Source organism: Phlebotomus papatasi, chromosome 3, assembly GCF_024763615.1.
Source record: "Phlebotomus papatasi isolate M1 chromosome 3, Ppap_2.1, whole genome shotgun sequence".
Taxonomy (NCBI): Eukaryota; Metazoa; Arthropoda; class Insecta; order Diptera; family Psychodidae; genus Phlebotomus; species Phlebotomus papatasi.
Window position 1 is genome coordinate 53,718,895 of NC_077224.1, and position 26,934 is coordinate 53,745,828.

The 26,934-nt window shown below is 34.9% G+C and overlaps 1 protein-coding gene across 3 annotated transcripts in view; it reads right to left on the minus strand.

Moving 5' to 3' along the window:
* Positions 1–843: 843 nt before the first annotated feature.
* LOC129807687 (amphoterin-induced protein 2) overlaps positions 844–26,934 on the minus strand; it is a 128,350-nt gene continuing 102,259 nt past the window's right edge. For 2 of the 3 annotated variants that reach the window (XM_055857131.1, XM_055857129.1), the window contains 2 exons: positions 7,976–9,669; positions 844–4,927 (listed from right to left, as the gene is read on the minus strand). In XM_055857131.1, the coding sequence (XP_055713106.1) occupies positions 4,122–4,927; positions 7,976–9,503 (2,334 nt within the window). In that variant the 5' untranslated portion in view covers positions 9,504–9,669 and the 3' untranslated portion in view covers positions 844–4,121. The remainder of the gene's footprint in view (positions 4,928–7,975; positions 9,670–26,934) is intronic. The other variant, XR_008752304.1, reaches the window with a different exon arrangement.

Consider the following 26,934-nt stretch of genomic DNA (forward strand, 5'->3'; position numbering starts at 1 on the left):
AAAGCCGTTTCGGTTTATGAAGAGCATTTTTTGGGATATTATTTTCAAAAGACTTTCGGTCCGATGGAATGCAGTAGGAAATGGACGGAGACACTGAACCTGTATTGATTCTATGTCTTAGTCGAATGGTGAACATTACGGCGTAAGTTGTGATCCAAGTCCAAGTGCAGTGCAACAAATACCACGTATTCGTGATTTTTCCTGCCATATTCGATACATTATGAAGAAGACATCAGTGTCTCCGTTCATTTCCTTTATAGCATTATTTTCAAGCCAAAAATGCGATTTCCTCGAACGAGAAGCTATCTACTCGTATCAATGTGAACGATTTTGTATAAATTTGTATTTATAAAAATTAGATTAAAATATGATATTTTTTGAGAAAATCTCCCGTTCTTTGCATTCTAAATACGTTATTTTCAGGAACAATTCCTCAAAAAGATTTATCTTTAATACCAACTGACATAAATTTAAAATTTGGCTTTTAAAACGCCTTTGAAATGAGCGTCAACTTCACTCCAGCATTTAAAAATTAGTGTAGAAATTTAATATTTTAAAAGATTACATTAATTTTTCAATAATAAGAGCTATTTTTAATTAAATTCTCTGAAAAATATGGCACTTACCTTGCTTTTGTTCACTTTTGTACATTAATATTCTCATATATTTTTCAACAAGTAACTAAAATGCAATTCCAAATTAAATTAAATTTTGCCCCAGAGAAATCAGTATGATTTTTAACCATTTTAATTTGGAAAAAAAAAACTTTAGTATGAGTTTATCTGAAGTGATAAATTAATCGAAATTGGGTAGTGTATGGGGAAAAAAGTCATAAAGTGGGTATTTCCTCTTCTCAATATTTCGTTTATTCGAATAATTTATTTAACATAATATTTTACATTTTTCTCTCGTAAATATATTATGGAGGTTGGCAAGTTTTATAATCATTTATGTTCTTTTTTTATATTTTTAACTATTATGCTTTTTTCATTTACTTTTTTATAATATAGATTATTTTATTACTTATTAAGGGTATATATAGCATTATGTCGTCTGATTCACAGTAAATTGTTGCTTCCTTTTTTTTTTTTAGTATTTACAATGTCTTCAGAAGTTGTTCTTTTCTTTATTCTTATCACCGGGAAATGAAAGGAAATCTTTCAGAAAGTTTTACAGTTTTTTTTTAATTTTTCAAGTAGAGGAGCTTTTTTTCATTATTTTAACGACTTACTTTACTCACTAAAATCTGCAGTTATGATTTCATTTTAACTAATTCTTCATGTATAAAAAAGCACATTTATCTTTATTTGAGTAATAAAGAATTTTAATATTCGTTTTATCTCATCTGTACATTAATGGTTAATTACAAAACTAAAGTCTCTTATCATTTTTCTCATCATTTTTTCTTTTACTCTTTTTTCTTTTAAACAAACATGCACAACTATGAAATATTTCAATTGTTTCCTCTTCATCTATGCAATAAAATAACAATTAATAGTTAGGTCTATTTTAAATGGAAGTCTGGATCGTTGAAAACGAAGAGGTTCTACGAAACTTTTTCAAGTTACAATATTTCAAGATTCCATCTGGTCCACCTGGATGTGTTATTATGTAAAATTAGTTAATAAAATAGAGCGATTAAAAAAACTAAACTTACTGGATTCAACGTATATAACTTTATGATTTATTTTTATAAATAATATACAAATTAGGCGCTAAAATTTAAATATTCTAGTATAGTTTCATCGTCTATTTCTAAAATTGTCACTATTCCTCTTGTTTCTGCTCATTTAATAAAAAAAAAGCTATTTATAACTATAACTCGTTTTGCATTTTTCAGAACTCTATTCTGATAAATGATTTATTATGCAGTATTTTAGGGGATGACATTGTGAATTAAAATAAATTTCATTTAATGCTGATTTTATTGAATAAATTGAAAATGCGATTTTTTCCACGATTGAGTTCCCAATTTACAGGGTGGTTCGAAGAAAACTGCAATACACTTTACACTGATAGATCAATTAAACGGACAATGAGTCTATTTACACCGCTGCATTAGATTCGGATTGAGTTGTTCCAAAATCGGATTTCGGATTATTAAGTCTATCTAAATGGTTTCCTTGAGGTCATTTAGACTGTCGCATTAGATTCATATTGAATTGTCCCAAAATTCGATTTTGGAACACTTTAATCTCAATCCAATGCGGCGGTGTAAATGGCCTCAATGACAGAGCGATCCATAGTACACCATTGACAGATTCAGTGTCAATCTAACCAATATCAGTCTCTACAAATATTTAGTATAACGGTCCATTTCTCGTATGAACGGCAGCTTTATCAGACGCAATGAAAGTGGTAGTAAATGCACAGAATATCAAAAAAATATATGAAAAGTAAAAACTTGAAAGTTGGCTATATGGTCCCCAACCAATTTAATTTGTTCTTTTGATTCAAATTCAAATAGATTAATTCCTCTTAATAGTCCATTTCTAAGTCGAAATTTTCCAAAAATTTTCGACTGATAAGAACTTAGAGAAGTTAAGCCTTTTGTCTAAACCTTAGGTCTGAAGCCCGTATAACTCGCAGGGGACAGTCACCTGAATCTATGGTAGTCAAAAAAAAAAATGATTTCTGACCCCTAATTTTTGATCTTCTCGTCCTTAAAGGGTTAACCAAGAAAAAATTGAAAAACACCACATCCAAAGAAAACATCTAACTCGCATTAAACAAATGGGTTTTCTTTCTCCACAATTTAAATTTATTTATTATCACTTTGTCTAAAAATCAACGAGAAATGAAATTAATGAAGCGTTTCAGTTTATTGCAGATTTATCCAATCACTCTGTATTAAATATTCAAAAAATGAATATAAAACAATATTTCATATGAAAATCATTTAGCATTCACGTGGTTGAATAACAAGTGTTTCGATTTTAGTTTTATTAAATTTAAAAATATTTTTTATTGACATTAGTTTAACAAAATTTATGATCAGCAGGAACAATCGCATTATTGGGAGCCTCATTTTCCGAAAAAAGTAAAATAAAAAACGCTCAATAAATTTCGAGTAAAGGATTTTAAAAATATGATTATATATAGGGTAATTTGAGTACAATGTACGTATTTCATCTAATACCGAAAAAAAATCAAATCAGTCTCGAAAGAGCTCAGTGATAAATCAATGGAATTTTCACGTGCTTTTCATATTCACATTCAATTTTGCCGTTGCTAAAATTGTATCATCTTAAAATTAAATTACACTTTTAAAACAAAGTGTCAGAATGTTGAGTTGATTCTAAGAGATTATTTTTTTCCTTTCAAGTTTCATTTTAAAAAAATCTTTGAGAATATTTTTGTGCTTCACATAATTTTGAGCAATTTGCACGAAAATTTCAGAGAAGAAAAAAGAACGTACAAATTCAATTTGGATGACTGTTCAGGGAAGAAGAAGAAGGTCGTCGTAAAGTAAAGAAAATGTCACTTTCGGCGGGTTATCCTGCATATTCTTGGTTATGTTTCGTCTTTTGTGTCTTTTTTGTTTTGTTTCAGAAAACAAACATTTTTTTCTGCTACTTACTTTTCTTCTGTTCAGCTTCAACATTTTATTTTAGAGAACAATGAAAGGCACTCGTTTTATTTTACACGTTCTCACACCTTCATTTCAATAAATATTTGAAATTTTAAATTATTTATATCTCTTCTGTTCAGTTCAATAACCATCCCAATAATCACCTTTGCATGATTCTTTAATCGCCGTTTTTAAATCAATAAATCATGTCGTTGGTCAATTTTTTTGTGTTGTCCGACTTTAAAATATAGGTACTTGTATACACATTTGCAATGAAATGCAAAAATTCATTTACCTCCTTTTTGTCATCTAGCCCCATGTTTTGACGTAACCTTTCTTGAAAGAATTTTATTTTTTAATTTTTTTCTCTGTTTTATTGAAAAGTTTCTTGTTCTTGTAGTTGGCACTCGCGTTCTCACTTTACATAATTTACTCAATTTCTCGTTACACTAAAGTTGGATAGTAATTGTAAAATCACACGATTTCTGTTTGGACACCTGTTAGCCTAGGCGCCAAGCAACGGCACGAGGAGCCGTTTCAACTCCCACCACTAAACCTCTGTCCCATCCTCACCCTCGTCCTCAAACAGCTGACTTGTACTACCTACACTTGTCACCGAGAGCTTCTTCTTGGGCGGCTTTGGAGGTGGCCTGGGTGGAATCTTAGTGGGTTTGCTTTTAGTAAACGACGGTTCGGATTCCGGTGCTGGACCTAGGGGTTCGTACTGCCCTAAGGTTGTTGTAGGTGTCGCAGGAAGCGGTCGGTCCTTCATGCTGTACTTCTGTGCACTCTTTGCTGTACCCAACTTGTTCAAATTCAGCACGGAATTGCCCGCCGCAGTCGTTCTCAAACCCAGATTGTCATACACAGGTTCATTGAAATCGTCCACAGGCGTTGCCGCCGGAAATTCTGCCGTTGTTGTTGTTGTCGGCGATGAAGCTGCCGAAGCACTCCAACTTGGTGTCCGGGGTTTCCGTGGGATAGTCACGTAGCCCTGTTTCATTACGACAGGTTGATAGAGTATGGGCGCTGGTGTGAAGGGCGACTGGGCACGGTGATTGGCCACCTTGGCCCCGCCCTTCATGGGATGCTGCAGTGTCCGGAATCCAGTAGCATAGACGGCACTTGGGTTGTTTGGCTGGTATACGGGACTCGAGAGCGGTGACTTCCCATACAGCCGGTGATCCTGCATATTAGTCACGGACGTCTGCAGCGAGGGTGTCTGCGAAAAATGGGCCGGGAAGGCCAACAAATCCGGTGGCAGATTCGTTCCATATCCATCATCTACAAAAGTTTGCCGAGATCGTGGCGTTGTGTCGGACAATGCAACAGATTGTGTTTCATCGTCATGACTGCCTACAGAGAAACCGTGTTTAGGGCAAGGGTTAATCTCCACTGAATACATCGAGAAAAATAAATTGAAAAGCAATTCGTGCACAAAAAGCAACATGCAATACAGTTTTACGGTTTTATGCATAGATTGTGCAAGCAATATTACAACGTAATTCAAAAAATAAAACATATTAATGATTTTTACGTAATGCCAAATATTCAATTCGATTCAATTTAATTACAATTCATAGGACAAGGTGGCTGAATCAAATTCAGAATCTTGCCTTGGAACGCCTTGGGATCGAACCCGAACATCTTTCTGATGTGGCGAAGGATCGACAAGCTTGGGCTGCTAATTTGGATGTCTTGGATGTCTTGGCTGCTAATTTGGATGTCTAATTTGGCTTGAAAATACATTTCGAAAATACACGAAGGCTAGCGGTTAACGTGAATGAAGTGAAATTATTATCTTCAAAAGCTTTTTAAAGAATTTTGAAGTCGAAAATAGAAATACCGCACTGTCTTGAAACGCAAGAGAGATGCCAACTATCTAGCTAGCAGAGGGTAGAATACCTGTCCCTTTTAACTAGGGACTATCTAGGGAGCGGTGCTCTGAGGCTGAGGCCTGTGTGAGAATTTTAATTGTGCACGTGATACTATCCGAAAGGTTAAACCTTTGAGGGTTTATGTTATCAGGCAGTGAGATAGAGTGATATCTAAGTCCCTAATCATTACTAAAATAGAGATAGGAAAAATTTGATGTTCCTAGAGTTGAACTAGGAGCATTGGCTATCCAAATGAGTGCTCTACCACTTGGGATATGAAGATCACGTGCTTCAACTCTAACAACATTTCAAACCGGATTTATAGTCTAGTACGGCCGGTTACTTTACTGTATCGGTTACGTTACTTGGTCATCAACAAAACCGGATGTTTAAAACACACTTTCTATTTACATAATCTTTATATAACGTATAGCCATCATCGTTTCGGACTCCAAATTTGTGCTCCATTTGCTCAATAATGAGATTTTCCACACTAAACTCTCAAGAGAATGTTGGGATAGACTCCAAGAAATGGGATGCTGTAATGAGGGGTCCCGGTCAAAATCCCGAAAGCCAAAATCCCGAAACCCAAAATCCCGAATTCTTTAAAGTGTCATAGCTACTCCCGCGATTTCACTCGCGCTTGCTGGAGGCAAAGGGAAATCTTCTGTGTCTTGGAAAATTATTCTAAACATTTTCCTCCATATAATTTCATCCCTTTCAGGATTTTAAAAATTCGGGATTTTGGCTTTCGGGATTTTGGCTTCCGGGATTTTGGCTTCCGGGATTTTGGCCTTTTCGGGATTTTGGCGTTCGGGATTTTGGCTTTCGGGATTTTGGCTTTCGAGATTATGGCTGCCACCGGTAATGAGATATGAGTAATATGGTGTCCTTCTCATTCGAATATCCATGGCAAAATCAGAGCTGACGTTCAGACTAGGGAGGCATCCTTGAGGGATTTTATTAGTCTTTTGCCCGTTCTGGGAATTTCAAGGGAAGTTTTAAAGAATGAGATGACCAACCAAATACATGTTGATCAGCTAAAGCTTTGAACAGATTGTCAGGACTGTAGACAAGCTAAGTCCCTGGTTTGGGGTACTCGGCCAGAGGCTAGTTCCTGCTAGAACTGGACAGGAATGTTTTGAGAAATATGGTGGGTATCCAGACAGGTTACTCTCTAATCTTGCACTTGTTTAGAATGAATTTAGCAGCAACAGCAGCCTATAAAGGCTATGGTGTTGCTCTAGAAACAGTATAGGACTTCCTTTGGGAGTACCCGGCATTGCAAACCTGTAGGGATAAACATCCCCTACAAAACAAAAGAGATGACTCTTTGTCAAAGAAGATCCTTGGGTTTATTCAAGAAACCGACTAGTTTTAAACCCAAAAAATGTAAAATATATCTTGTGCGATTGTCTGATTCTGGCGCTTTCGAGACAGAAGATATTAGGGAAGAGGGTGATTGATTTAGATGACTTAAGCAATGCTAATGTAAAGAACATTTTATCATTTGCCAAGGAAAATGAATTTTAATAAATTTGGTGACGGAATTATGGAAAATGAGGGACACAGAGGGCTCTTTTCAGCCTAGTTGTTCAACACCAGTCGGAAAGCCCCAACAATCCACAATCTCCAAACCCAATAAATGGTACACGGGGAATCCAAAGGGCTTTCTAGCCTAGGTATCGAAGCCCGCGAGGTATTCAATCTATTTATATCTAAATTTATTACTTCGTTTTTTCCGTTTTAAAATTCTTACTATTTAAGTCAGAGGCGTGCAAAAACCGTTTGAAATCGAATAAACGTCAAATGAAACATGTACGTCAATGCAATGGTCAAAACGGTCAAAACGCTACCAGAACAAACTTATTTTGACGTTTATTCGGTTTCAACGGTTCTTGAACACCTCTGATTTAAGTTATTTTACTAAACGTCGGACAAAGCTGAAAATTGGATACACTGAAAGCCGGAAGCCGGACTACGAAAAGCAGAATTAGCACACAAATACATGTGAAGTTTACCAGTGTCATAAACGTTCGCCTTTACAAATTTTACCGAAGTTCATTTTTTAGTTTTCTAAATGAAATATTATTCCAATGATTTTAAATAGCTGAGAACGTATTTTTTTATATCAAAATAAAAATATCCCTAAAATTACCATTGAAAATTTCACGAAGAATTGAATAATCGTATTGAGGAAAAATCATATGAAGTTGCATGTGCAATAAAACGTTAATAGGCTTATTAAATCCAATTAAAATAGCACCTGTATAATTTTCAACATCATTTTTTTGTAATCAATAAGCTCAACGAAGTGTTTAAACGTGAATGTTATTTTAATTTATTCCTATTTTTATTTGATTTAAATATTACTATTATACTGAACATATTTTTGTACTTTTTGCATTTGCGGGACTGTTTAATACTCTGGAGATATTTTTTTGACCAAGCGAAAAAATAAAAGCAACTCATGCAAATTAAATAAAGTTTTACAAAATATTTTATGCCTGAGCAAAGGCTGACTTACCAAAGGCCGTTTCATCGAGCAGAGTCTTTTTAACTTCGTGTCCATCGTCCGTATCAATTGCACCATTTGATTCAACATCAGCTCTCCTTGGTGGTTTCTCAACGGGATTCACTTCGGTAAGAAGACTCTTCTGCATCTCCATAATAACCGAACCACCTTCGAGCATAGATTCGTTCTGAGACTTATCAATTTTTGATGCTACTAGACCATTTTCACTGATGGATCCGTTTTTGTTGTACTTCTTGACGCGACGACAGTAGCAGCAGAAGAGAAATACCACGATGAGTAGTAGGAGTAGGAAACCGATGGCTATAAGGCAGACTATGAGTAGAAGTTTGGGAAACTGACCCGAATTAGATCCAGCTCCGCCGAAAGGACTTGAAGGTACGGCCAGGACGATATTCGCTTCATCCTTACCTCCCTTATTGGAAGCAACGCAAGTGTAGGTACCCTTATCACTCGATCGGACCCCTACAATGGTTAGGTCAGAGATGTAGGTCTCCATGCTATCTCTTCGAATTGAATCTGGTGGGGACCGGACATGTATCCGAGTGTCATAATTGTTTAGGGGTTTCTTGTTGAATATCCACAAAATATCTGGTTTAGGCGAACCCTTTATTCTACAGGTTAGCGTTACATTTTCACCGCCAGCATCCAGGGATGCGCCCGCACGTGGCATTATGATCCTAGGTCGGCAAGCGAAGTTGTCAGAAGGTACATCGGACCACGATTTTCCACGCAAATGAGGCGGATCGTGACATGTTGTGGGATTGGTGAACAGATTGTGACTTATAATAAAGTCTCGGAATTGTTGTAGTTCACACGTACAATTCCATTGGTTCTGCAGAATGGACAAACTCGCTAGTTTCTCAAGTTTCTCGAAGGATTCCTTCTTGAGCACGCTCAGTCTGTTGTTGTCCAGATAGATTTGCAGGAGGACGGGCACGTTGACAAAAGTGTTGAGTCCTATAGTCCGGATGTGATTGTTCTTCAATTCGATGCGATAGAGGTAGTTTAGGTTTTCAAACAACCTATCCTCTAGCACTTCGATCTGATTGTTATTGAGGAGTATAGTGCGTAATTTGACCAGGCCACTGAATACACCTACAGGTAGGGTGCGTATGAGATTATTGGACAGATCCAATTCTATGAGTATCATTAGGCCCCTTAGAGCATCCCTGTGTACATCCTGCAACGTACAATTGCGCATAAAGAGTTTGTGAACATTCTGCAAATTGGCATCGCTGAACTCCTCTCGACGGATCTCTGGGATGTTGTTTTGTGATAGATCTAGCACCTGCATTTCACTACTCAGTTCCGTTGGCACGCTACTCAGCGATGAATTCCGGCAATCGGCTGTCTTCTTGCCCGATACCCATTTGCAACTGCATGTACCACAGATTTGGCCCCAGTCTGCCTCACAGTCAACCCTGCCGGTCGACATCATCAGTATACACATTGCGGCAAGGATTCCTAGGCGAGATACTAGCGCCTTCCGGCCGGCCACACTCTCGGGCATCTTTTGCATTTGTCCACTGTCTGGTCGGAAGCGCTGAGGGTGTTAGGTGATTGTCATTTAATACCTCGGACTTGGCCGGAGGATAGTCGTAAACTTGAGTGTAGAATGGCGGTTGTAGTGCTTAAACGAATGCCAAATGGTTAGGTGTTGGGGCTTCACCACAAGGACAGTCAATCTGGAAGAGACACAAATGAGGACTAATCAGATATGACGGGCACTCAATGGGTCAAGTGGTAGACCACTCGCTCTATGATATAAGTGTCCCGGGTTTGAAATTCTTTAGGTCACCAGGAATTTTTCTGGCGTTAAAGGTGTTCAGATTGCATCCAGTGAGCTTCACTGCACTTGATTCCACGGGCATGGGACTGACAACTTAATCCCGTACAAGAAAAATAATAATGCATGTCTATAAATCCCCTTGCGGGAAGGCCTTGTTACTTCATGGAATGTTGTGCCAGCATTATTATTTTATTATTATTATTATTAATCAGATATGGTTTTTAGTATCCTTTATCCGTAAAGATAGGATGGGATACATTGCCATTCATAAGGATATGAAGATCATGGAACTGTTTGTTTTTGTTGAGATATCAAAGATCTGATAGTGTGAACATCTGATGAAATATTGTCCAAAAAAGATGTGCAAGCCTTTATGCAGGGCTGTTGACCTAGGACAAGAACAAGCTAAAGGAGTTAGGAAGCTTAGGATTTTATGTAGAAAAATTCGGACTCGGCAACGAATACCTTTCTGAAGTGGTAAAGGATCAAGAAGAGTGGAATGCCAACTGTTGATCTAAAAGTGCTCCAAGCCACCGACCTCAAGTACTAAATGCTATTTGGTCGTATGCCATGGCTTAGAATCCTATATTCCAATGGCTTGTCCTCCTGCAATTCGCAAGTTTTTCTTGTTTTCTAACACTTAAGAATGGTCATCACCAATCCGATCTACCACGTCGAATCCTATTACTTACAGTACAGGGGCAAAGTTACCTGCAATTTAGAGTACCGAACCAACTAGGGTAAGTGTGCCAAATTCCGGCCAGCTTGCAATTCCGGCCACCTTTTTTATTCCTCCAATTTCCATGAAGTTTTAGTTTTTATATATTCTAGAGATTATACAATGCAAAAGAAAAACAGAAAATGTTATTTCGACAAACGAGATGACGTGAAACAGACATTGGAAGAAATCCCGAAGGGCAAGGAACTATGAGAATAAAGGTGGCCGAAATAGGGGACCAAAGCTATGTTTACATTTTCATTCATTTTAAAATGTACTAAGAATGACTTTAGAGAAAATAAAGACGATTAATTGTTAACAAGTTTCCAAGCAACACTCCTTAAGAACAAGGAATAAAAAAAAACAATTTGTATTAAAAATATTACATTTCAAATTTGAGACTTTGGTGCTTGCATGCAACTATGCCGAAATTTGGCACACTTCCCCTACATTTTCATAGCGCCAACTAATAGCAAAAACTGAGCTAACATTTTTTTGTAAAAATTTTAAAAATGCAATTAAGCAAGATTCATTTACACTGAGCAAAATTTAATACTTTTTCACTCAACTCTGACAAATGTTAGCCTTTACAGGAGCACAAAGAGAAAGTAGTGAAAAGAGTAAATATTGAATTGTGAGATTATCCTGGCTGGCAAATAGAAAAACCTTCATGGGACTCATGTAAATTAGACGAAAAGTTCTAGAGAAGGACTTACATGTATAATTACATTCGTTTTAGCATAATGAGAAAGTAAATCACAATAAAAGGTTCTATGAGAGAAAATTTTTAAACTTAAAAGACAGTAATTGCTTATTCAACAGATAATAGAATTATATCCAAAGATTTCCTAATGTTATCTTTCGAATTAAGTTCAATTTAAAATAATTTCATTATCACACCAATTGTTGAAATTGCATATTCAAATTCAATGACATTTATTTATAAGGTCATTAACTTTAAAATTATAAAACCAAAGTATAGGTGCAAATTGCCAAAATTTAAATTTACAATTAAGCTAGTATTACACTGAATAATTTGAGCAAATCTGCATCAATAAATAGTCAATAAATCTCTGTATATTCATATAAATGTCCCCATGAGACTAAAGCAATTATTCATACATGTTCATGATGAATAAACATTTTAATGAAATGTAATTAGTCATAATCAAAAAAAAATCACGCTATATTAGAGAGTATAACAATACGTAATACATATTTAGGATCCACCCTGACCACCCCATATGTTGTATATTTTTTTATGTGCTTCCTAGTGAAAATGTGTCGCAGCCATCCTTCATAGTTTGATGAATTTAATTAAAACAAGAACGGCATTTGATATTTCCCACCATGCTTTGTGTCAATAAATTATAAATTGTATATTGAAGAAAATTGAAAAATTAAATTTGAGAGAGTAAAAAATGCAATAAAAATTGTCATTATACAATTTTTTCAACGAAGGATGATTTTCTTGTATCATAGATCAAGAAATTAGTTTAATAATTTAATAAGAGTTTTTTTTACTGTAAAAATTGTTATGCTGAAGTTTAAAAAGAATAATACCGAATATGGTTTAGATGTAGATTTAAAAACATCAAAATACTACTTTATAAAAACGATATGGAGCTTTTGTAATTCATTCCGAATGATAGAAAAAGCTAAATGATATGCGGACAGCATGTTCACATCATTTGAAAACTCTTTTTTTTTTTTTAAATAATTTTTAAAGGTTGAAACATATCACCTATAAAAAGTTTACCATCACCGACAGTACTTAACGGTGGAAAATATATTTTTTAAGTTGTAAATTCAATGTTGTGTCATTTAAATTTTTATGGCTTTGACACACCTCTTCAATTTAGTAAAATTCAATTGATTGGAATTTTATATCTCACTTTTTCAAACTATAATAATATATGTTTATCTCTTTCTTTCTAATGAAAATTGAAATTTCAATTTCATTTTTGATTTCAATTTCAAATTTCATTTGACAGAAAGAGATAACTATATCCGATTTGAGTTTGAAAGAGTAAGATGTGAAATTTCAATGGGTTGAATTTAACTCAGTTGGTAAGGTGTGCCAGCGTCACTAATTTTGTATCGTATAAATTAAAAAAAAACACTGTTTTGTACATGTTTGTCAAAATTGACAAGTTTTCAGTTATTATAAATAAATAATTTAGAATAAGACGACTGATGGTAAGATGGATGCAGAACTCTTGTCGCGAATCGGTCAAACTTCTGCAGTTATAAGGGAGCTTGACAGAAGCGTGGTGAGGAAAGCTGAGCTTAGTCGTTCGGTTAAATTATCGGTTTTCAAAGCTGTGTTCATTCTTATTCTCACCTATGATCATGAGATTTACGTAACGACCGAAACTATAAGATTACGTATATAAGCTGCCGAAATGAGGTACCTTCGGCCGATTAAGAGAATCACTCGCTATGCAACCCATCGTGAGGAGACCTAGACCTCGGGGAAGACCTAGGACAAGGTCACTGAATCAACTTCAGGATCTTGCCTTGGAGCGACTTGGGATCAAACCCAAAAATCTTCCTGAAGTGGCAGAGGATTGACAAGAGTGGTCTGCTTTTAAACTTGATATCTGAAGTAATGTTTTAGCTGAGATTCTTTTTCATCGTTACGTTGTAAATTAAATAAATTATTCATTTGTTTGTTTATTTAACGTAGATTTGGGTGACTTTGTCCTGCGTTGGTAACTTCGGCCCCCAACTGTTCGTAAGCTTTTCTTTAATTCTAATGTTTAAGAACGGCCGTCACCAATCAGACATGATGCATCGGTAAAGACCCTCCTTAAGTTCTAGAATTAAAGAAAAGCACGAAGAGGAGGACAAAGTCACTCGCATCGCATCTACGGTATATGTTTCTCAAAAGCATGTTTAGGTTGTGTCTGCCGTCAACTTATCACTACCGGCCTCCACAGGTAAATGGCAGAAACCTTGGTTGAGTGGATGTCTAACTCATATTAAGCTATGCTAAACTGAGCTAAACTATGCTCATGAAAAAGCTAAGCATCTCAGCTAAAGAAATGACAAATAATTTGAATGACTTTAATTAGAAATTTGAGTAAACTCAAATTTGTAAAACGAATAGTGTAGAAAATGGTAAAAAGAGCTCGGTTATAAATAAACTTGTAAATAAATAATAAGTTTTGACGGTGAGTGTGTTTCAGGTCTAAAACGAATCTCTCAGCTGACGACAAAATCGATTTTTAATTACGTATCCACGTTTTTACCGAAAAATAACAGCTTGAAGGGTTTTCTACGGCCATTTCTCCATCCCAGATTCTGTCTTCGATCCTGCCAAATTCTTAAAATAGTTCAACAATCATACACATGTAAGGAGCCCCTTCGTGTTTCTTGGACGTGTTTATTAGCTGATTACTTGATTGCGTGTTGCGTCCGGTGAGATATTCGCTATCATTCCCTTTCGCCATGGGACGAAACAACCCCAAACTTTAGGCCCATCCACCCCTTTCGCCAACACTTTTATCAAAATAGTCAAAAGCACTCTTCCAGTTTGTTCTTTCAGCACGAAAATGGAGTTTAATTCTCCACAAGAAAATTGATTTTGCCTTGGTAGCACTTTCTTGAGTTCCTATTTTTAGGTCTTTAGTGCAAATACGTAAATTCAGAAGGATCATCCAGTTCGCCTTTCATCGTCATCCAGTTAATTGAAGTTTGAAATAGCAAGGTGTGCATACTTTTTTTTACCATAGTAGATGAAAGTGTTGAGTGATGAGACAGTTTTTTTCCAATGTCGGAAACTCTCATCCCGGGAGGAAAAGGGTCAGTGGTTTTTGTGCCCTATGTTGGGGTTCACGTGTAAAAGATTCCGCAGAGGAAAATAATTGGAGATTCGCATGCGTCACGTAGGCGGAATGTTAGTGGTCAAAAAATAGAGCCATAGCTATTTTCTCTGCGGTGCTACGTTATGGATTTCCATCATAAAAAAAGTACAACATCTCCCCTTGACCGAATAACCACTGGATCCATCGCGGACAAATTTGAAATTATTATTCTATGGGGAATATATATGAGTTGGTTTGCCGCATCATCGTCATTTTCATCAGTTTCATTGTCACGGGGAGCGACATCGTATGGGGTGTGTTTGGGGTTGTAAAAACGAATCTCATTCGCAAGAAGAACCTTCAACTGAAAACCATACCTTGCATGCGAAATCCACTATATGAGACCTATATACGGTATTGATTGAATTTTACTAGGTTCTTTAGAACTTTCACCTCATTTGAGGTGTAATGAAAATTTTGCAAATGCGGTGAAATGGATAAGATTTCGCAGAATGCTTTATAAAATGCTTTAGTCTGAAAATGAGGTTTCCATTACTAGTCTTTTTTCTGAGCTTTAATCATAACTGCAGAGGAGCTGAATAAAGGCATTGACTTAAGATTTTCGGTAAAGGTTTTCGAATGAAATACCAGAGAAAGTTTGTTTTACCTTTTGATATAACCACTTATATTATTTTTTTTTAATATATTAGCCCTAATATCAGGAATCGGTCTGAAATTTTATGTGATATAGCCGAAACTGAAGAGATAGGGTGACAGGAACGTCTATTGACACTTTAAGAACTCGTGTCAGCACCTATTGACACCCTACTCAGTACCATTTGGGATACGAAATTTGAACATATCTGTTTATAGTGAAAGGTATATTACAGAAAAAACGTTATACTTATATTTTACTAGATACATTAAAAAAAATTCAACATTCTGACAAAAGTGTCAATAGGGGTTCCCTGTCAAACAGACGTTCCTCCGACCCTATTTAGAAAAAGTGCCTTAAAATATGAATAGTCCTAAATTTTTTTTTTAATATTAATTCTGGTTTTATTTATCTGAATTTGATCATCGCTAGCATAGATGGTGTAGATGTAAAGTCACGTGAAATGCTACTAGAACACTTAAAAAAACAAGCTATGAGTGATCACCTCTAGGAAAGTTTAAATCTTAAAGAAAAAGATGGGAAACTCTCCGGTGATGGCCAAAGGTTTTGAAGTCACCTCACAAAAAAAAACACTTCTGCATTCTTTCCCAGGGCTTTTGGTTCTGGATATAGACCTCCTTCAGTAGTCAATTATACTCAGTTTTTGTACTTTATGAGGATCGTAATTTCGCGTGAGATTGGACAATATCATCACTTTGAAGTTATGAATTGGGATGTTTTTTTTAGGAAATTGTTTTCACTGGTTTCAACTTTTTTTTAGCAATTTTTCTTAAGACACGGTTTTAGATGTGATGTGGTTTGACGATTTTTAGGATAGGGATCATCACCGGAGAGTTCTTCATCCAATTATAAAAAAGTAATTTTCGAAATTTCGATATCGAATATTTCGAAAACTTATTTCCATAAAATTTTGGTATATTGCAACTGAATCTGAAACGTTTGCAATGATTGATTGAATTGTCCTCTAGAAGTATCTTGGTCAGAGATACAAAGCATCAAAAAAAGAATATTCGAATAACCGTAATTTACATCTTACCGTCGTTGCGGGTGACTTTGCACTCGGGGGGTGACTTTGCACTCTGCTGTCCGTAAGACTTTCACAAATTCTAACACTTATTGATGGTCTTCGCCGATCCGGTCTACCATGTCAAAGTATATGGGGATATGTTATGCACCAAGTAAGGTACAATGATCCTCAAAAGGATTCTTGTAGTTTCAGTAATAGTCAATAAAATGCCAATATAGGTATTTTGTCAAAAATCGGCTCCGTGAAAAAGTTATCTGAAGGTGCAATTCCAAAATCGAGTTCAGAGTAGTAAATTGTCCAAATCTATTCTAAATTTATCTGGCTAGAATAATCCACTTCGATTTTGTTCATTATTTTTACTAAAAACCATTTTTTCACTATTATCTTCCTACAAACGCATGATTTATGTTATAAAATTGCATATAATGGTCTTTCTAAAGATTTATTATAGAAGTATTTGGCTAAAAATTATCCAATTTTGTGGGAACTTAAGATAAAATGACCGAGATCTATAAGATGGTATGGTCGCCATCTTGATTTGACGTTTCTGTCCGCCATTTTGAATAACTGTCAAAACAAAAATCTCATCTGATTGAGCTGAAATTTTAGTATGTTCTAGCTGATGTCAAGGCCTTTTCAGAACATATATAAAATCCGACCTAGGTCAAGCGATTGTCTGGATATAGGGGCTCCAAGTTCAAAATTTTGACATTTTCATGAATACAGAACTACAGGGAGCTTCTTTTATCAAAATCATCACAAAAAAGACAGCGCTATCGTTAGGCGATGAGATCTAACAAACAAACAGAAAGAAAAGTAATGTTTTTGTTTATAACAGCGCATTATTTGAAAATCTTATAAACTGTTTTCGCAAAGATGAAAAATAAAAAAATTAATTAAATGTACTTTTTGTTTATTTATTTTTTAATCATGTTAGAGTAAATAAATATATAAAATAAAAGTCTCAACCATTTTTAATGGTTACTGAGGCATTTCGGTTAGGTTTCAAATATTGAAAATTAAAAAATAAAGATCTCCAAAATATGAGTATTACAAAATTTTAAACTTTGAGCCTCTGTATCTAGGTAAATACTTGACGTAGACTGGAATATAAATACGTTTTGAAAAGGCCTTGGCATCAGCTATAACATACTAAAATTTCAACCCAATCGGACTAGTTTTAGGGTTTGACAGTTATTCAAAATGGCGGACAGAAACGTCAAATCAAGATGGCGACCACGTCATCTTGTAGATCTCGTGCATCTTATCCTTAAAACTGAAGATCTTCATTGTCGTTTATTATCAGAAATTGTTGATTTTTTAGTATTTATTAAAAAGTGCAAAGTCACCCGCACCTTATCCCATGTGCAAGCCTTTTTTCTTTATTTTTTTTAACATGGTAAAATTTTATAGAATTAATGTTAGTGGCACAAAATCCATTCATTAACAACTGAATACAAATAATTTTACCCATTCACCCCCGTCCTTTCACTTTAACTATTCACTTTTAGAGGGTAAAGTTGAAAAATACCGAAAAAACGTGCAAAGTCACCCGCAACGACGGTAATTATAATAGAAACTACTCGGTTACGATCTAGCAAATTTAGTTAAAGTTACTCTTTTCATAAGAGAAACTAATTTAACAATTTAATCTTTATTCTCTGAATAGTTCCTCAAAATAGCAAATTCATCCATAGCACTTAGGCTAACTTTTGTTCTGTTCTTTACATTATTTTCTCTCATTTTCCAAATAATTTTGTAAGTAAACTTTTCCATTTTTCAACAATGAATTAGACAAGTATAGATAGATATTTGTAATAGAATTGTAGCTCTATTATGTACCTGATTTTTTTTACATGTATATGGCGTTTTTGCCGATGCATTTCAATAAATAATAATAATTATTATAATTATAATAGTTTGAATGTAGATAATACAAATGGCAGGGCTCATAAAATATTACAATAATAACTTTCTAGAAAATTGAAGCTCTCGATGAGTTCTCTTGGAGTTATTGGGGTTGATTTTCGAAATTTTGATGTAAAATTTTTCAAAGCCTAAACTGAGTGTATTAGTTGTAATGAAATTTTGTTTTGTTGTAACCTGATTTCGAAACCTTTAGGGTGATGGGTCTAATTATACTATCGAGGTATCTAGAATTTTTATATAACCATAACTTACATGTTAATTATTGAAAATTGAAGCTCTCTTTTGGAAGGGCTAAATTTGCAGAAGTAAATTTTCTAAATTTCGCATCTTTCGAAAGATAGAAATTTGAAAACTTCATTTTCGAAATTATGATCTACTTTTCAAAATCTAAGAATAAAGAATGTCCTCAAAGAGCTTCTGTTCACTTCGGTTGTAGATACAGTATTAATGATAATATATAATATAATAATGGCACATCTCTTAGATTGGAAAACTTCAAAAAAGTCGAAATTCGAATCCCTGTTTTTTTCACACGTTTTGCTGTTTGTTTTTATGTCTGTCTGATCTATCTCATTCTTCACACATTTTCGATTGAGCTAAATTGGATTTGTTGTGATGTTTAGAAGAAGAAGAAATTAGAGTGCGAAAGAATGAAAGAGACATATGCAAGCAAAGCGCACGTGAAAGAAAGGGATTCGAATTTCGTCTTCATGAAAGTTTCTGATCTAAAAGGTGTGCCACTGCCATAAAGTCATACTCGAATTAACACGTATTCTTATCCGGTACGGGCACTGTATTAAAATAAAGAATCTCAGCAGATCACAGTGTATTCGTCAAGAGCGATGCCTTGGTTAATTTTCGAAATTAGAGAAATCCGAATAAATGGAAATTTTAATGAAGTATTTACAGAAGATGGAAAATTTGCAGCTCCTTATTCTGTCAATTTCTTATGAACAGGCCCAAAATGAAGAAAATTCATCATTATTTGAGGGAAAATCTGGGAAAGAGGCAATTGCATAGCGAAATTGAGGTAATCCAGTGAGTCTTTCATTAAATAATACGTCAAATATCCGACTGAGCTACTTCATTCTGCTGCTTGTGCATATTTGAAATTATATTTCATTCACTATTTGCAAAATAGGATTATATTATATGCCATTAGGTTCATTTAATTTGGCGGCTATGTAAAATGAGACGGAAGCTATATTCATCATTGGACCTCGGGATAGAAATTCCTGATTCTGTCGGCGGGATATCGAAAAGTTCATAAATTAGATGGTTGGTAAATTGGCCCAACTGGTGTGTGACATTTTCAATTTTGGGCCAAATTTTGGCCAATTTGGCAAGTTATTCTTGGGGGCTTGTGCATGAAATTGCACACCTTCATGAACATCATTACAATACAATACTAAATGCAGAATGTTCAACGGGTCAGAGATGCGTTAGCTCTATGAATTGATCAGAGTTGAGGTGCCACCCACGCGTTCCGGATAACCACACTGGATCATGATTTATCAAGCGGGTCCACTCTGTGGGCGCCCTGGTGAGTTTAAATCGCATCTGATTTATGCCTTCCTTTCGCCCCGACGACACATCGCCATCGAAATGGCTGGATCGATAGTCCAGGGCAGCTGCCGAGCGACCAATAGTCTGGGCAAAACCGCATCTAATTTACGTAATCACAGAAATTTATCTTTCTCTTCTGGGGAAGTTAGCGATTAGCTGGAGGAGAAGAAGGTGGTCATATAGTCTCTCATATAGTCATTTACTCTCATTTCTCCCTGGAGATGTGGCCCCACAGCGTCACCTGATGAAGTCTTCACCATGGAAATACTCATTAATACTCATCAATCTCACTGGTGGATTAATTTCCGTATGTACGCCTCAACATCGTGATAGGCAACATTCACCAATTTTCAGAGTTGCATTTTACTGCATATTCACATCATCAGCCGTCCATTGCAATCTAATTCACAAACTGTTGAGCATGGATTAAAGAGGTTATTAAGTAGTTATTGCCCACACAATTAGCTTTTGCAACGCTCTTCACTGTGGCATTACTAATGGGAAATGATGCAAGGAATTCACAAATGTTTACAGAAGAGCCGTATTTCAACGTTCTAATTTGAAATAGGAAAAATATCTTTGATCAATAAATTAGCAGATTTTGGCAGTAAATAATTCAAAATGATCAGTGAAAACAAATTCTGTTTTGTTCAGCAAAATATTCTTTGAGTAAAATATTCTACTTTGAATAGTAAAAAAAATCAAAAAATATCGTTAATGTCTTAAAATTAAGAATGAAAATGCAAAGATTTTTTTTTCTTTTTCTGCTTTTTTAAGAATATTTCACTAGTTTTGGGCATTTAAAATTTTGATATCTATAATATTTCATTTTTATATTTATAAAATTTTATATTTTACTGACATTGTACAAATATTTTCAATTTTTCAATTAAATTTCAATTTATTTAGAAATAAAATAGGACAGTATGTTCTCTATACAAAAGTTAAACCTAAACATTTATGATTGTGATGTTGGACTTGAGGAATAAGTGAAAGCCACATGATTTAAGATAAGCCACCCCTTTCGCTCCCTAGGAAGGGAATTCCAAATTATGACATATTGCGCAAAGAAAGAATTGCGAAAATTTCGACTCTCTGAACCGGACACATAGAGACACGAAGATCTGGCAGAAGATCCAGGAACTAGGAGCTCCGCAAGGTACCGGAGTCTACCAAAGCAAAGAAGCCAGGAAATTAAGTGTACCACACGATCTTCAAAATATATTATACTATGAGATCAGTGGTAGACCGAGAATGGAGTTTGCAAAAGCTGAAACACGATCATATTGCGAAGTCCGAAAACGTGACGGAAATAAGGATTGAAAACCACCTTTAATTGATTCTACTCCTCAACATTAGCAGTGAATAATAAATCCGCCTACAGGTAAAAACTGGGATTACCAAGGTCCTAACAAGGAGTCTAGCCTCTCTGGTAGTAAATGTATGAAAGCATCGGAAAAAGTGCAACGTAAATAAGACCTTACCGGCAGACCTCAGCCACGTGATCTGACCAGGTCAATGTCTCATTAAATAGGACTCAAAGATTCTTGACCCGAGGAGACATCGGAATTATTTTACCCCAGAGAATTACAGGTAAAGTATTAGGGTGCCTACCTTTCGTATGAATGACTAAAACCTGGCTCTTCCTGGGATTGAGAACCAAGCTATAATTCAAGGTTCAAATGGTAATCTTCTCAAGAACATCATTTAAAGTCTCAAATATGAAAAAAGAGTGTGTTGGATCACCACAAAAGTAGATTTGTAGATCATCTGCATACAAGTGATAGTCACAAAATTTGAGTAGGGGAAAGTGGTCTACCTTTGAATGCGACAGCCTTAGAATGTATCAATTTTTCTCTTACTTCCCAAAGCCAAAATACTATTTTGTGAACTATAGTTAATACTATTAACTATTTTCTATTAACTTCGGTTAATAAAATGAAATTTTAGCTTTGCGAAAAAAGAGAAAAATTTAAGCATTCAAAGGCTGCCGCATTCAAAGGCAGGACACTTTCCCCTTTCTGTGGGAGGTCATTAATGAAGAGGGAGAAGAGGATTACCAAAATAAAGCCTTGACGAACACCGTGGATAAGGTCAAAGGGGAAGAGTCCAAGTCACCAGATCTAACAACTTGAAATCGAGCCGTTAGGTAAGAGGTGACCAGGCGAACGGAAACCTTTGAAAAACCAAATAGATCGCTTAGTTTGTTACAGAGTAACTCATGAGAGGTACTCTCAATAGCCTTGGAGAGAACCAGAAGAACCAGAATCCTGAACATGGCTCCTACTAAGGCCAATCCAATGTAATAACTTACCCTGAGTATGGCCGAAATAATACTATGATTCTTACGAAAACCAGATTGAAATTCGTACACAAGGTTGTTCATTTCCAAATTATTATTTCAAAGTATTCTGCCTAATTTACTGCACCTATTCTAAATTAATTAACATGGATAATGTCAAAAACAGAAATTTATTTAGGTGGATTTCTTGGATATCTTCAGAAGATTTCTTTTTCATTTTTTTATTAGCTAAGTTTTTTTTATAATTAAAGCTTTTGTTAATTCTAGCTAACATTTGACTTTGTTATATCGAGCCTAAATTTTATATCTACGTGTTTTGATAAATATTAAGAAATCACGAATATCATATACGTTAGAAGCCAATTTTTGTGGCTGTCTTTTTCTGTCCGTGGTAGAGATCAGAGGAAAATATCGACAAGAGGTTTTTCGGCAAAGATAAAATATCTAGTGGACGGCATAAAATGGTGATATTATTTCCATACCCTTTGCGCTCATTTTGAAATTCTCTTAGTTCTGTTAGGAGAGTCGGTCTCAAATTTTAATATGTTACAGCTGGCCCTAAAAACTTTCGATCTTTACTCAAAACATAACACTCTCAGAATCCCCTGATCCGGGCTATAAGGATTGAGAAAATTAAATTTCAAATGTTATATAGCTTTTCTTTTAATAGTTTTAATTTTATTTTGGATGATGGTTTTGAAAGCGCTTGTGAAATGCTATAACTCTGAAGAACTTCGTATTTCGAAACTTCCTACTTCCCCCGGGAAGGGAAGTTAAAATCGAAAAATCGATTTTCGAAAATTATATGGTTACTAGAATTATATGGTTTCTGCGAAGCAAGAAAGTAATAACAAAATATATTTTCATCTATATCGACCTATTTTTTCCAAGTAATTGAAGAACTAAAGTTACTAAAAATCCATTCCTGACAGCAATTCGGATAAAAATTGCCCAGGAATAAATAATCTAAAATCACTCAATTTGCGTATGATGTATAATACCATGGTAAGGAATGGGTTAAATACTGTCACTAATGACAACGGTTAATTTTTTGAATGTCGCATTTCAGATCGAGGGAATCATCCATAAATAAGAAAATAAGTTTTTCTTTATACTTAGGCAAAGATAGGGTAAAGTGGTACAAGTTGGACAGGGCTTTTTTTTCTTGATTAGAACTTCATTTTTATTTGTATATTTTTAATGCTGTAAGTCTTATAATTTGGTTCCTTGTGCTTAAAAAAATTAGTACTGTATTTATCAAGAAAAAATCCTGGTCCAACTTGTACCGGCGAATTGTCCAACTTGTAACACGATGTCCAACTTGTATCACTTTACCCTAATTGTCAAGTAAGCCAAATGCGCTCACAGTGTCAGTGTTTTCTTTCAATAACCAGATTTTATAAGCATAGTAAAAATCATTCAATGGTTAAACTAATTAGAAAATATACTCGGTTTAAAATTTTTCAATTCAATTCAATTTTATGACATTAATCGTTAATCACATTTTCAGTGGCAATAAACATTTTATTGCATATGGATAAAGCAATATATTTGAATTTGGCATGAGTTATGAACAAAATGAGAATTTAATTATACCCCTCGTTTATTTTAGAACCCCTCATATATTTGATATTGAAATTTGATAAAATTAGTTGAAACATATGCATATATGCATATTTATATGGTAGATTACTGCGGCAAATGCAAATTTTTGATAAAAAGCATTTTTTTTATTACTTTAAATAACTGAATCAATGCAATGAGAAAAAATAGCCTGACTCGCTTGACTTTAAAATTTAAAATCGAAATATTGACTCATCAATTTAACAACGAATAAATTATAAATAAATTGGTTCCCAAACACGGTAACATTAAGAAGATTGAATCATCCGCCTCTCGTTATCCGTTGGAAAATTGAGAAATACCACACTAACATCCTCTAAACTGTCCTCTTTGAACATTTTCTCTTTGCTGATAGGAATATATGGGGGAGGGGTGGTAAAAAGGTCGGAAAGTGGGCGAAATTAGATGTAAGACATTCTGGCAACTTTATTCTCTAAAAAAGCCCATCCTAAATTTAAGGCTCAGTCATGCATAATTCACAACATACTAACAAATATTTTATTACCCAACCACCCACTTTGGCAAAGGAATCATATGGCAATGGGTGGCAGAGGGAAGTGTGGTTGAATCAACAATCCTTTGAGGTGGATTCCCGCGTGAGCACCGTGAAGAGCAATGGGAAAGAAAATACACTTTTATGTTCCAACATTTTTTTTCTGCTTGCTCCTCCAGTAATGTACCCTCTAAGTTTTCTTTTGCAAAATATAGCATCTCAATACCCAAATTGGCGAAGTTTGAACAACAGAAGACACATGATATTCCCCACGTACATCACCACGTGAAGACATACGGTAAAGGTATGAGGAAAAATAAATAGAGGAATAAATTCACCATTCCCATTTCTCCATTTCGCACGAAGACATTGGCGAAGAAAGAGTACAAACAGTTAACAAACAGTCTTCAGTGCTACATGAAGATTCATATATTTTCCTAAAGAGACTCGTAACATTTCCATATTCCACCCTCTCACTCATATCCTCACAATTTCTCAGCCCCAACAGCCTCTCTTTGCTTGGAAAAGAAAAACCGAGAAATTGCTGTTATAGTGCTTTGGTGTACTTGAAGAAGGCGAAAAGTCAATGTGGTGAGAGGGAAATGATGGAATTGGGGGTGGACAGGATACAAACAGCAGAATTATGCCAAGCTGACCTCTACTATCACTAGCCACCCCATTTGCCCAACCCCTCTGACCACAGCAATCATTATTCCATCTTGAACCATCTCGAACTACGAACTGTTAAGGCATTTGGGAGATCCGCATAAGAAAGGTCTACATCTAAATATCATTCCCTTTAGGATATTTTATCTTCCAGACTAGATGGAAGACAATGGATATTATTTTTTGCAGGATAGAGAAAAACAAGAAACCCGATTTTAAAATAAAATAAAGTATTAGAAAACTTTGAAAATAGTCACGTTAAGGTTCTGAAAAGGAATTTACATGCCGAAAAAGAAACGCAAATTGAAGAAAAGATAAAGCTTTGTAGGGGATTTTTATTTCGAAAGGGAGATTTCGGATTTAACGGACACTTACCCAAGAAGCAAAATAGCTGCCTTATAGAACCAAGTAAGGTAAAGTACCCTCTAGTCGGCCGGTTCCTCAACTCGGCCAGTTGAATTATTTAACCAATTTTTTAACGTTTTATAGTAAATTTCTATGAAATTTTCACTGATTTACGTTATATATAATATAATACACCTTATAATATTAAATCGGTAAGACCATATTATAACAAATCTAAGTAAATTGAATAAATAGTCGCACTGGCCGAGTTGAGAAACCGGCCGACTACAGGGTACTTTACCTTATTAAACAAGTCTTTTAGTGCACTTTTAAAAGACTTAAATTGAGAATTTTCTGTCAAAATGACACTTAATGTATCATACATAATTAGCTGTGTCTCAAATTTTTCAGAACATTAAAAAATATCTATAATGACATGTTTTTTTGTAATAATGTGCTAAAAGTTGAGTTTTATTAGCAACATGCAACAAAAGTCAACCTACCCAACCTACACTTTATTAAATAAAGCATTGATTATCACGCAAATGGTACTCATTATGGAGGAAGTGCATACATACATCATACGTACATATTAAAGCAGGTAATGCATCTTTGTATTATTATTAAAAAAAATTAAAACGATAGGAGAGATATCCTTAAAGGGTATCCTTAAGGGGTACTTTTTTGCTGTGTACCTGCAGAACGATTTTTCAAAGTTAACGGTTTAAAAAGGCTCTAGATAGCGGATTTCTCAACCAAATGGTAGGACATTTGGCCTCGTTCGAAAGGTCTTGGAATTGTCGACAAGTTACACGGAGAGAAATCCGAAAAAGTTAAAATAACATTCCGGAAATGTTAATTTTAGCCTGTAGTATTGATTCAAAATCTGTGTAAATATTACCTTTTTAGGTGTATTAGGGGTTAAAGGTACCCTGTTTCATGTCAATTTTACCCTTAAAAATGGTGTAAAATTAACATTAAAAAATGTTGATATATTTTTACACCTAAAAAGTGTTAAATTTCTGAAGAAAAATGTTAATCGCACCCTATTTTTTCTCAGTGTATGAACCGAGTCAAATCGGTTTTGAATCGTTAATGAACCGGTTCCTGACCGATTATTAATTTTTATTCGAAATTAAATTATATTAGTCCTAAGTTATTTTGGACAATGTTTTGAGTGATTTATAAATCCCTTTAAATCAGTTGTGAACCGGTAATGAACCGGTTATGAACCGATAAGTAATTTTTGTCCGATAATCAATTTTATTTCTTTTAATATTATTTTGTGGGATCTTTCGAGCGATTTGCAAATCAGTTTAAATCGGTTGAGAACCGGTAAACGGTAAATGATGCGAAAGTACTTTTGAGGCACAGCATGTAAGTCACGAGTTCGAGTACTTCGCAAAGAATGGGGCTCTTACCCACCCCTTTTTATAAAATAATAAATTTGGTTCTGAATATGTTTACTAAAACACTGACCACAAATACATTTCTCTTCGAAATATAGTTATGTTTCTAAATATGCTAAATATCGTGGTTTTAATAAAAATCCTAAATACATTTACAAAAAAAAAATGTAAAAAAAATTAACAAAAATTGTAAGGTTGTTACAGACTCTCTTATAGTATTTTCACAAAACTTTGAAGTTTAAATTTCCCTAAAACCATTGAAACCCCTAATGATACCTTAATGATGTTCCAGAGTTATGAAAACATAAGCAGGAACATAAGGGTATCAAGTAGGTCCATTTAATAGCGAAAATAATAAGCTTTCTCTACATTTTTCCACAAGCATCTTTATCAGTTTTGCTCAGAAGGAAGCACGAGAGGTTAAAATATTTTACCCATGATACTATAGAGTGAAATTTTGATATAAAAAGTGTTCCACATCTCTAGAGCTTTCGTATCTTAATAACACTTTCCACAAAATGGGCCCAAAATCGAGGGTGAAGTTTTTCTATTTTTGGAAAGATAGAGCAGCAGAAAACAGAAGTATTTCTGAAGGTAT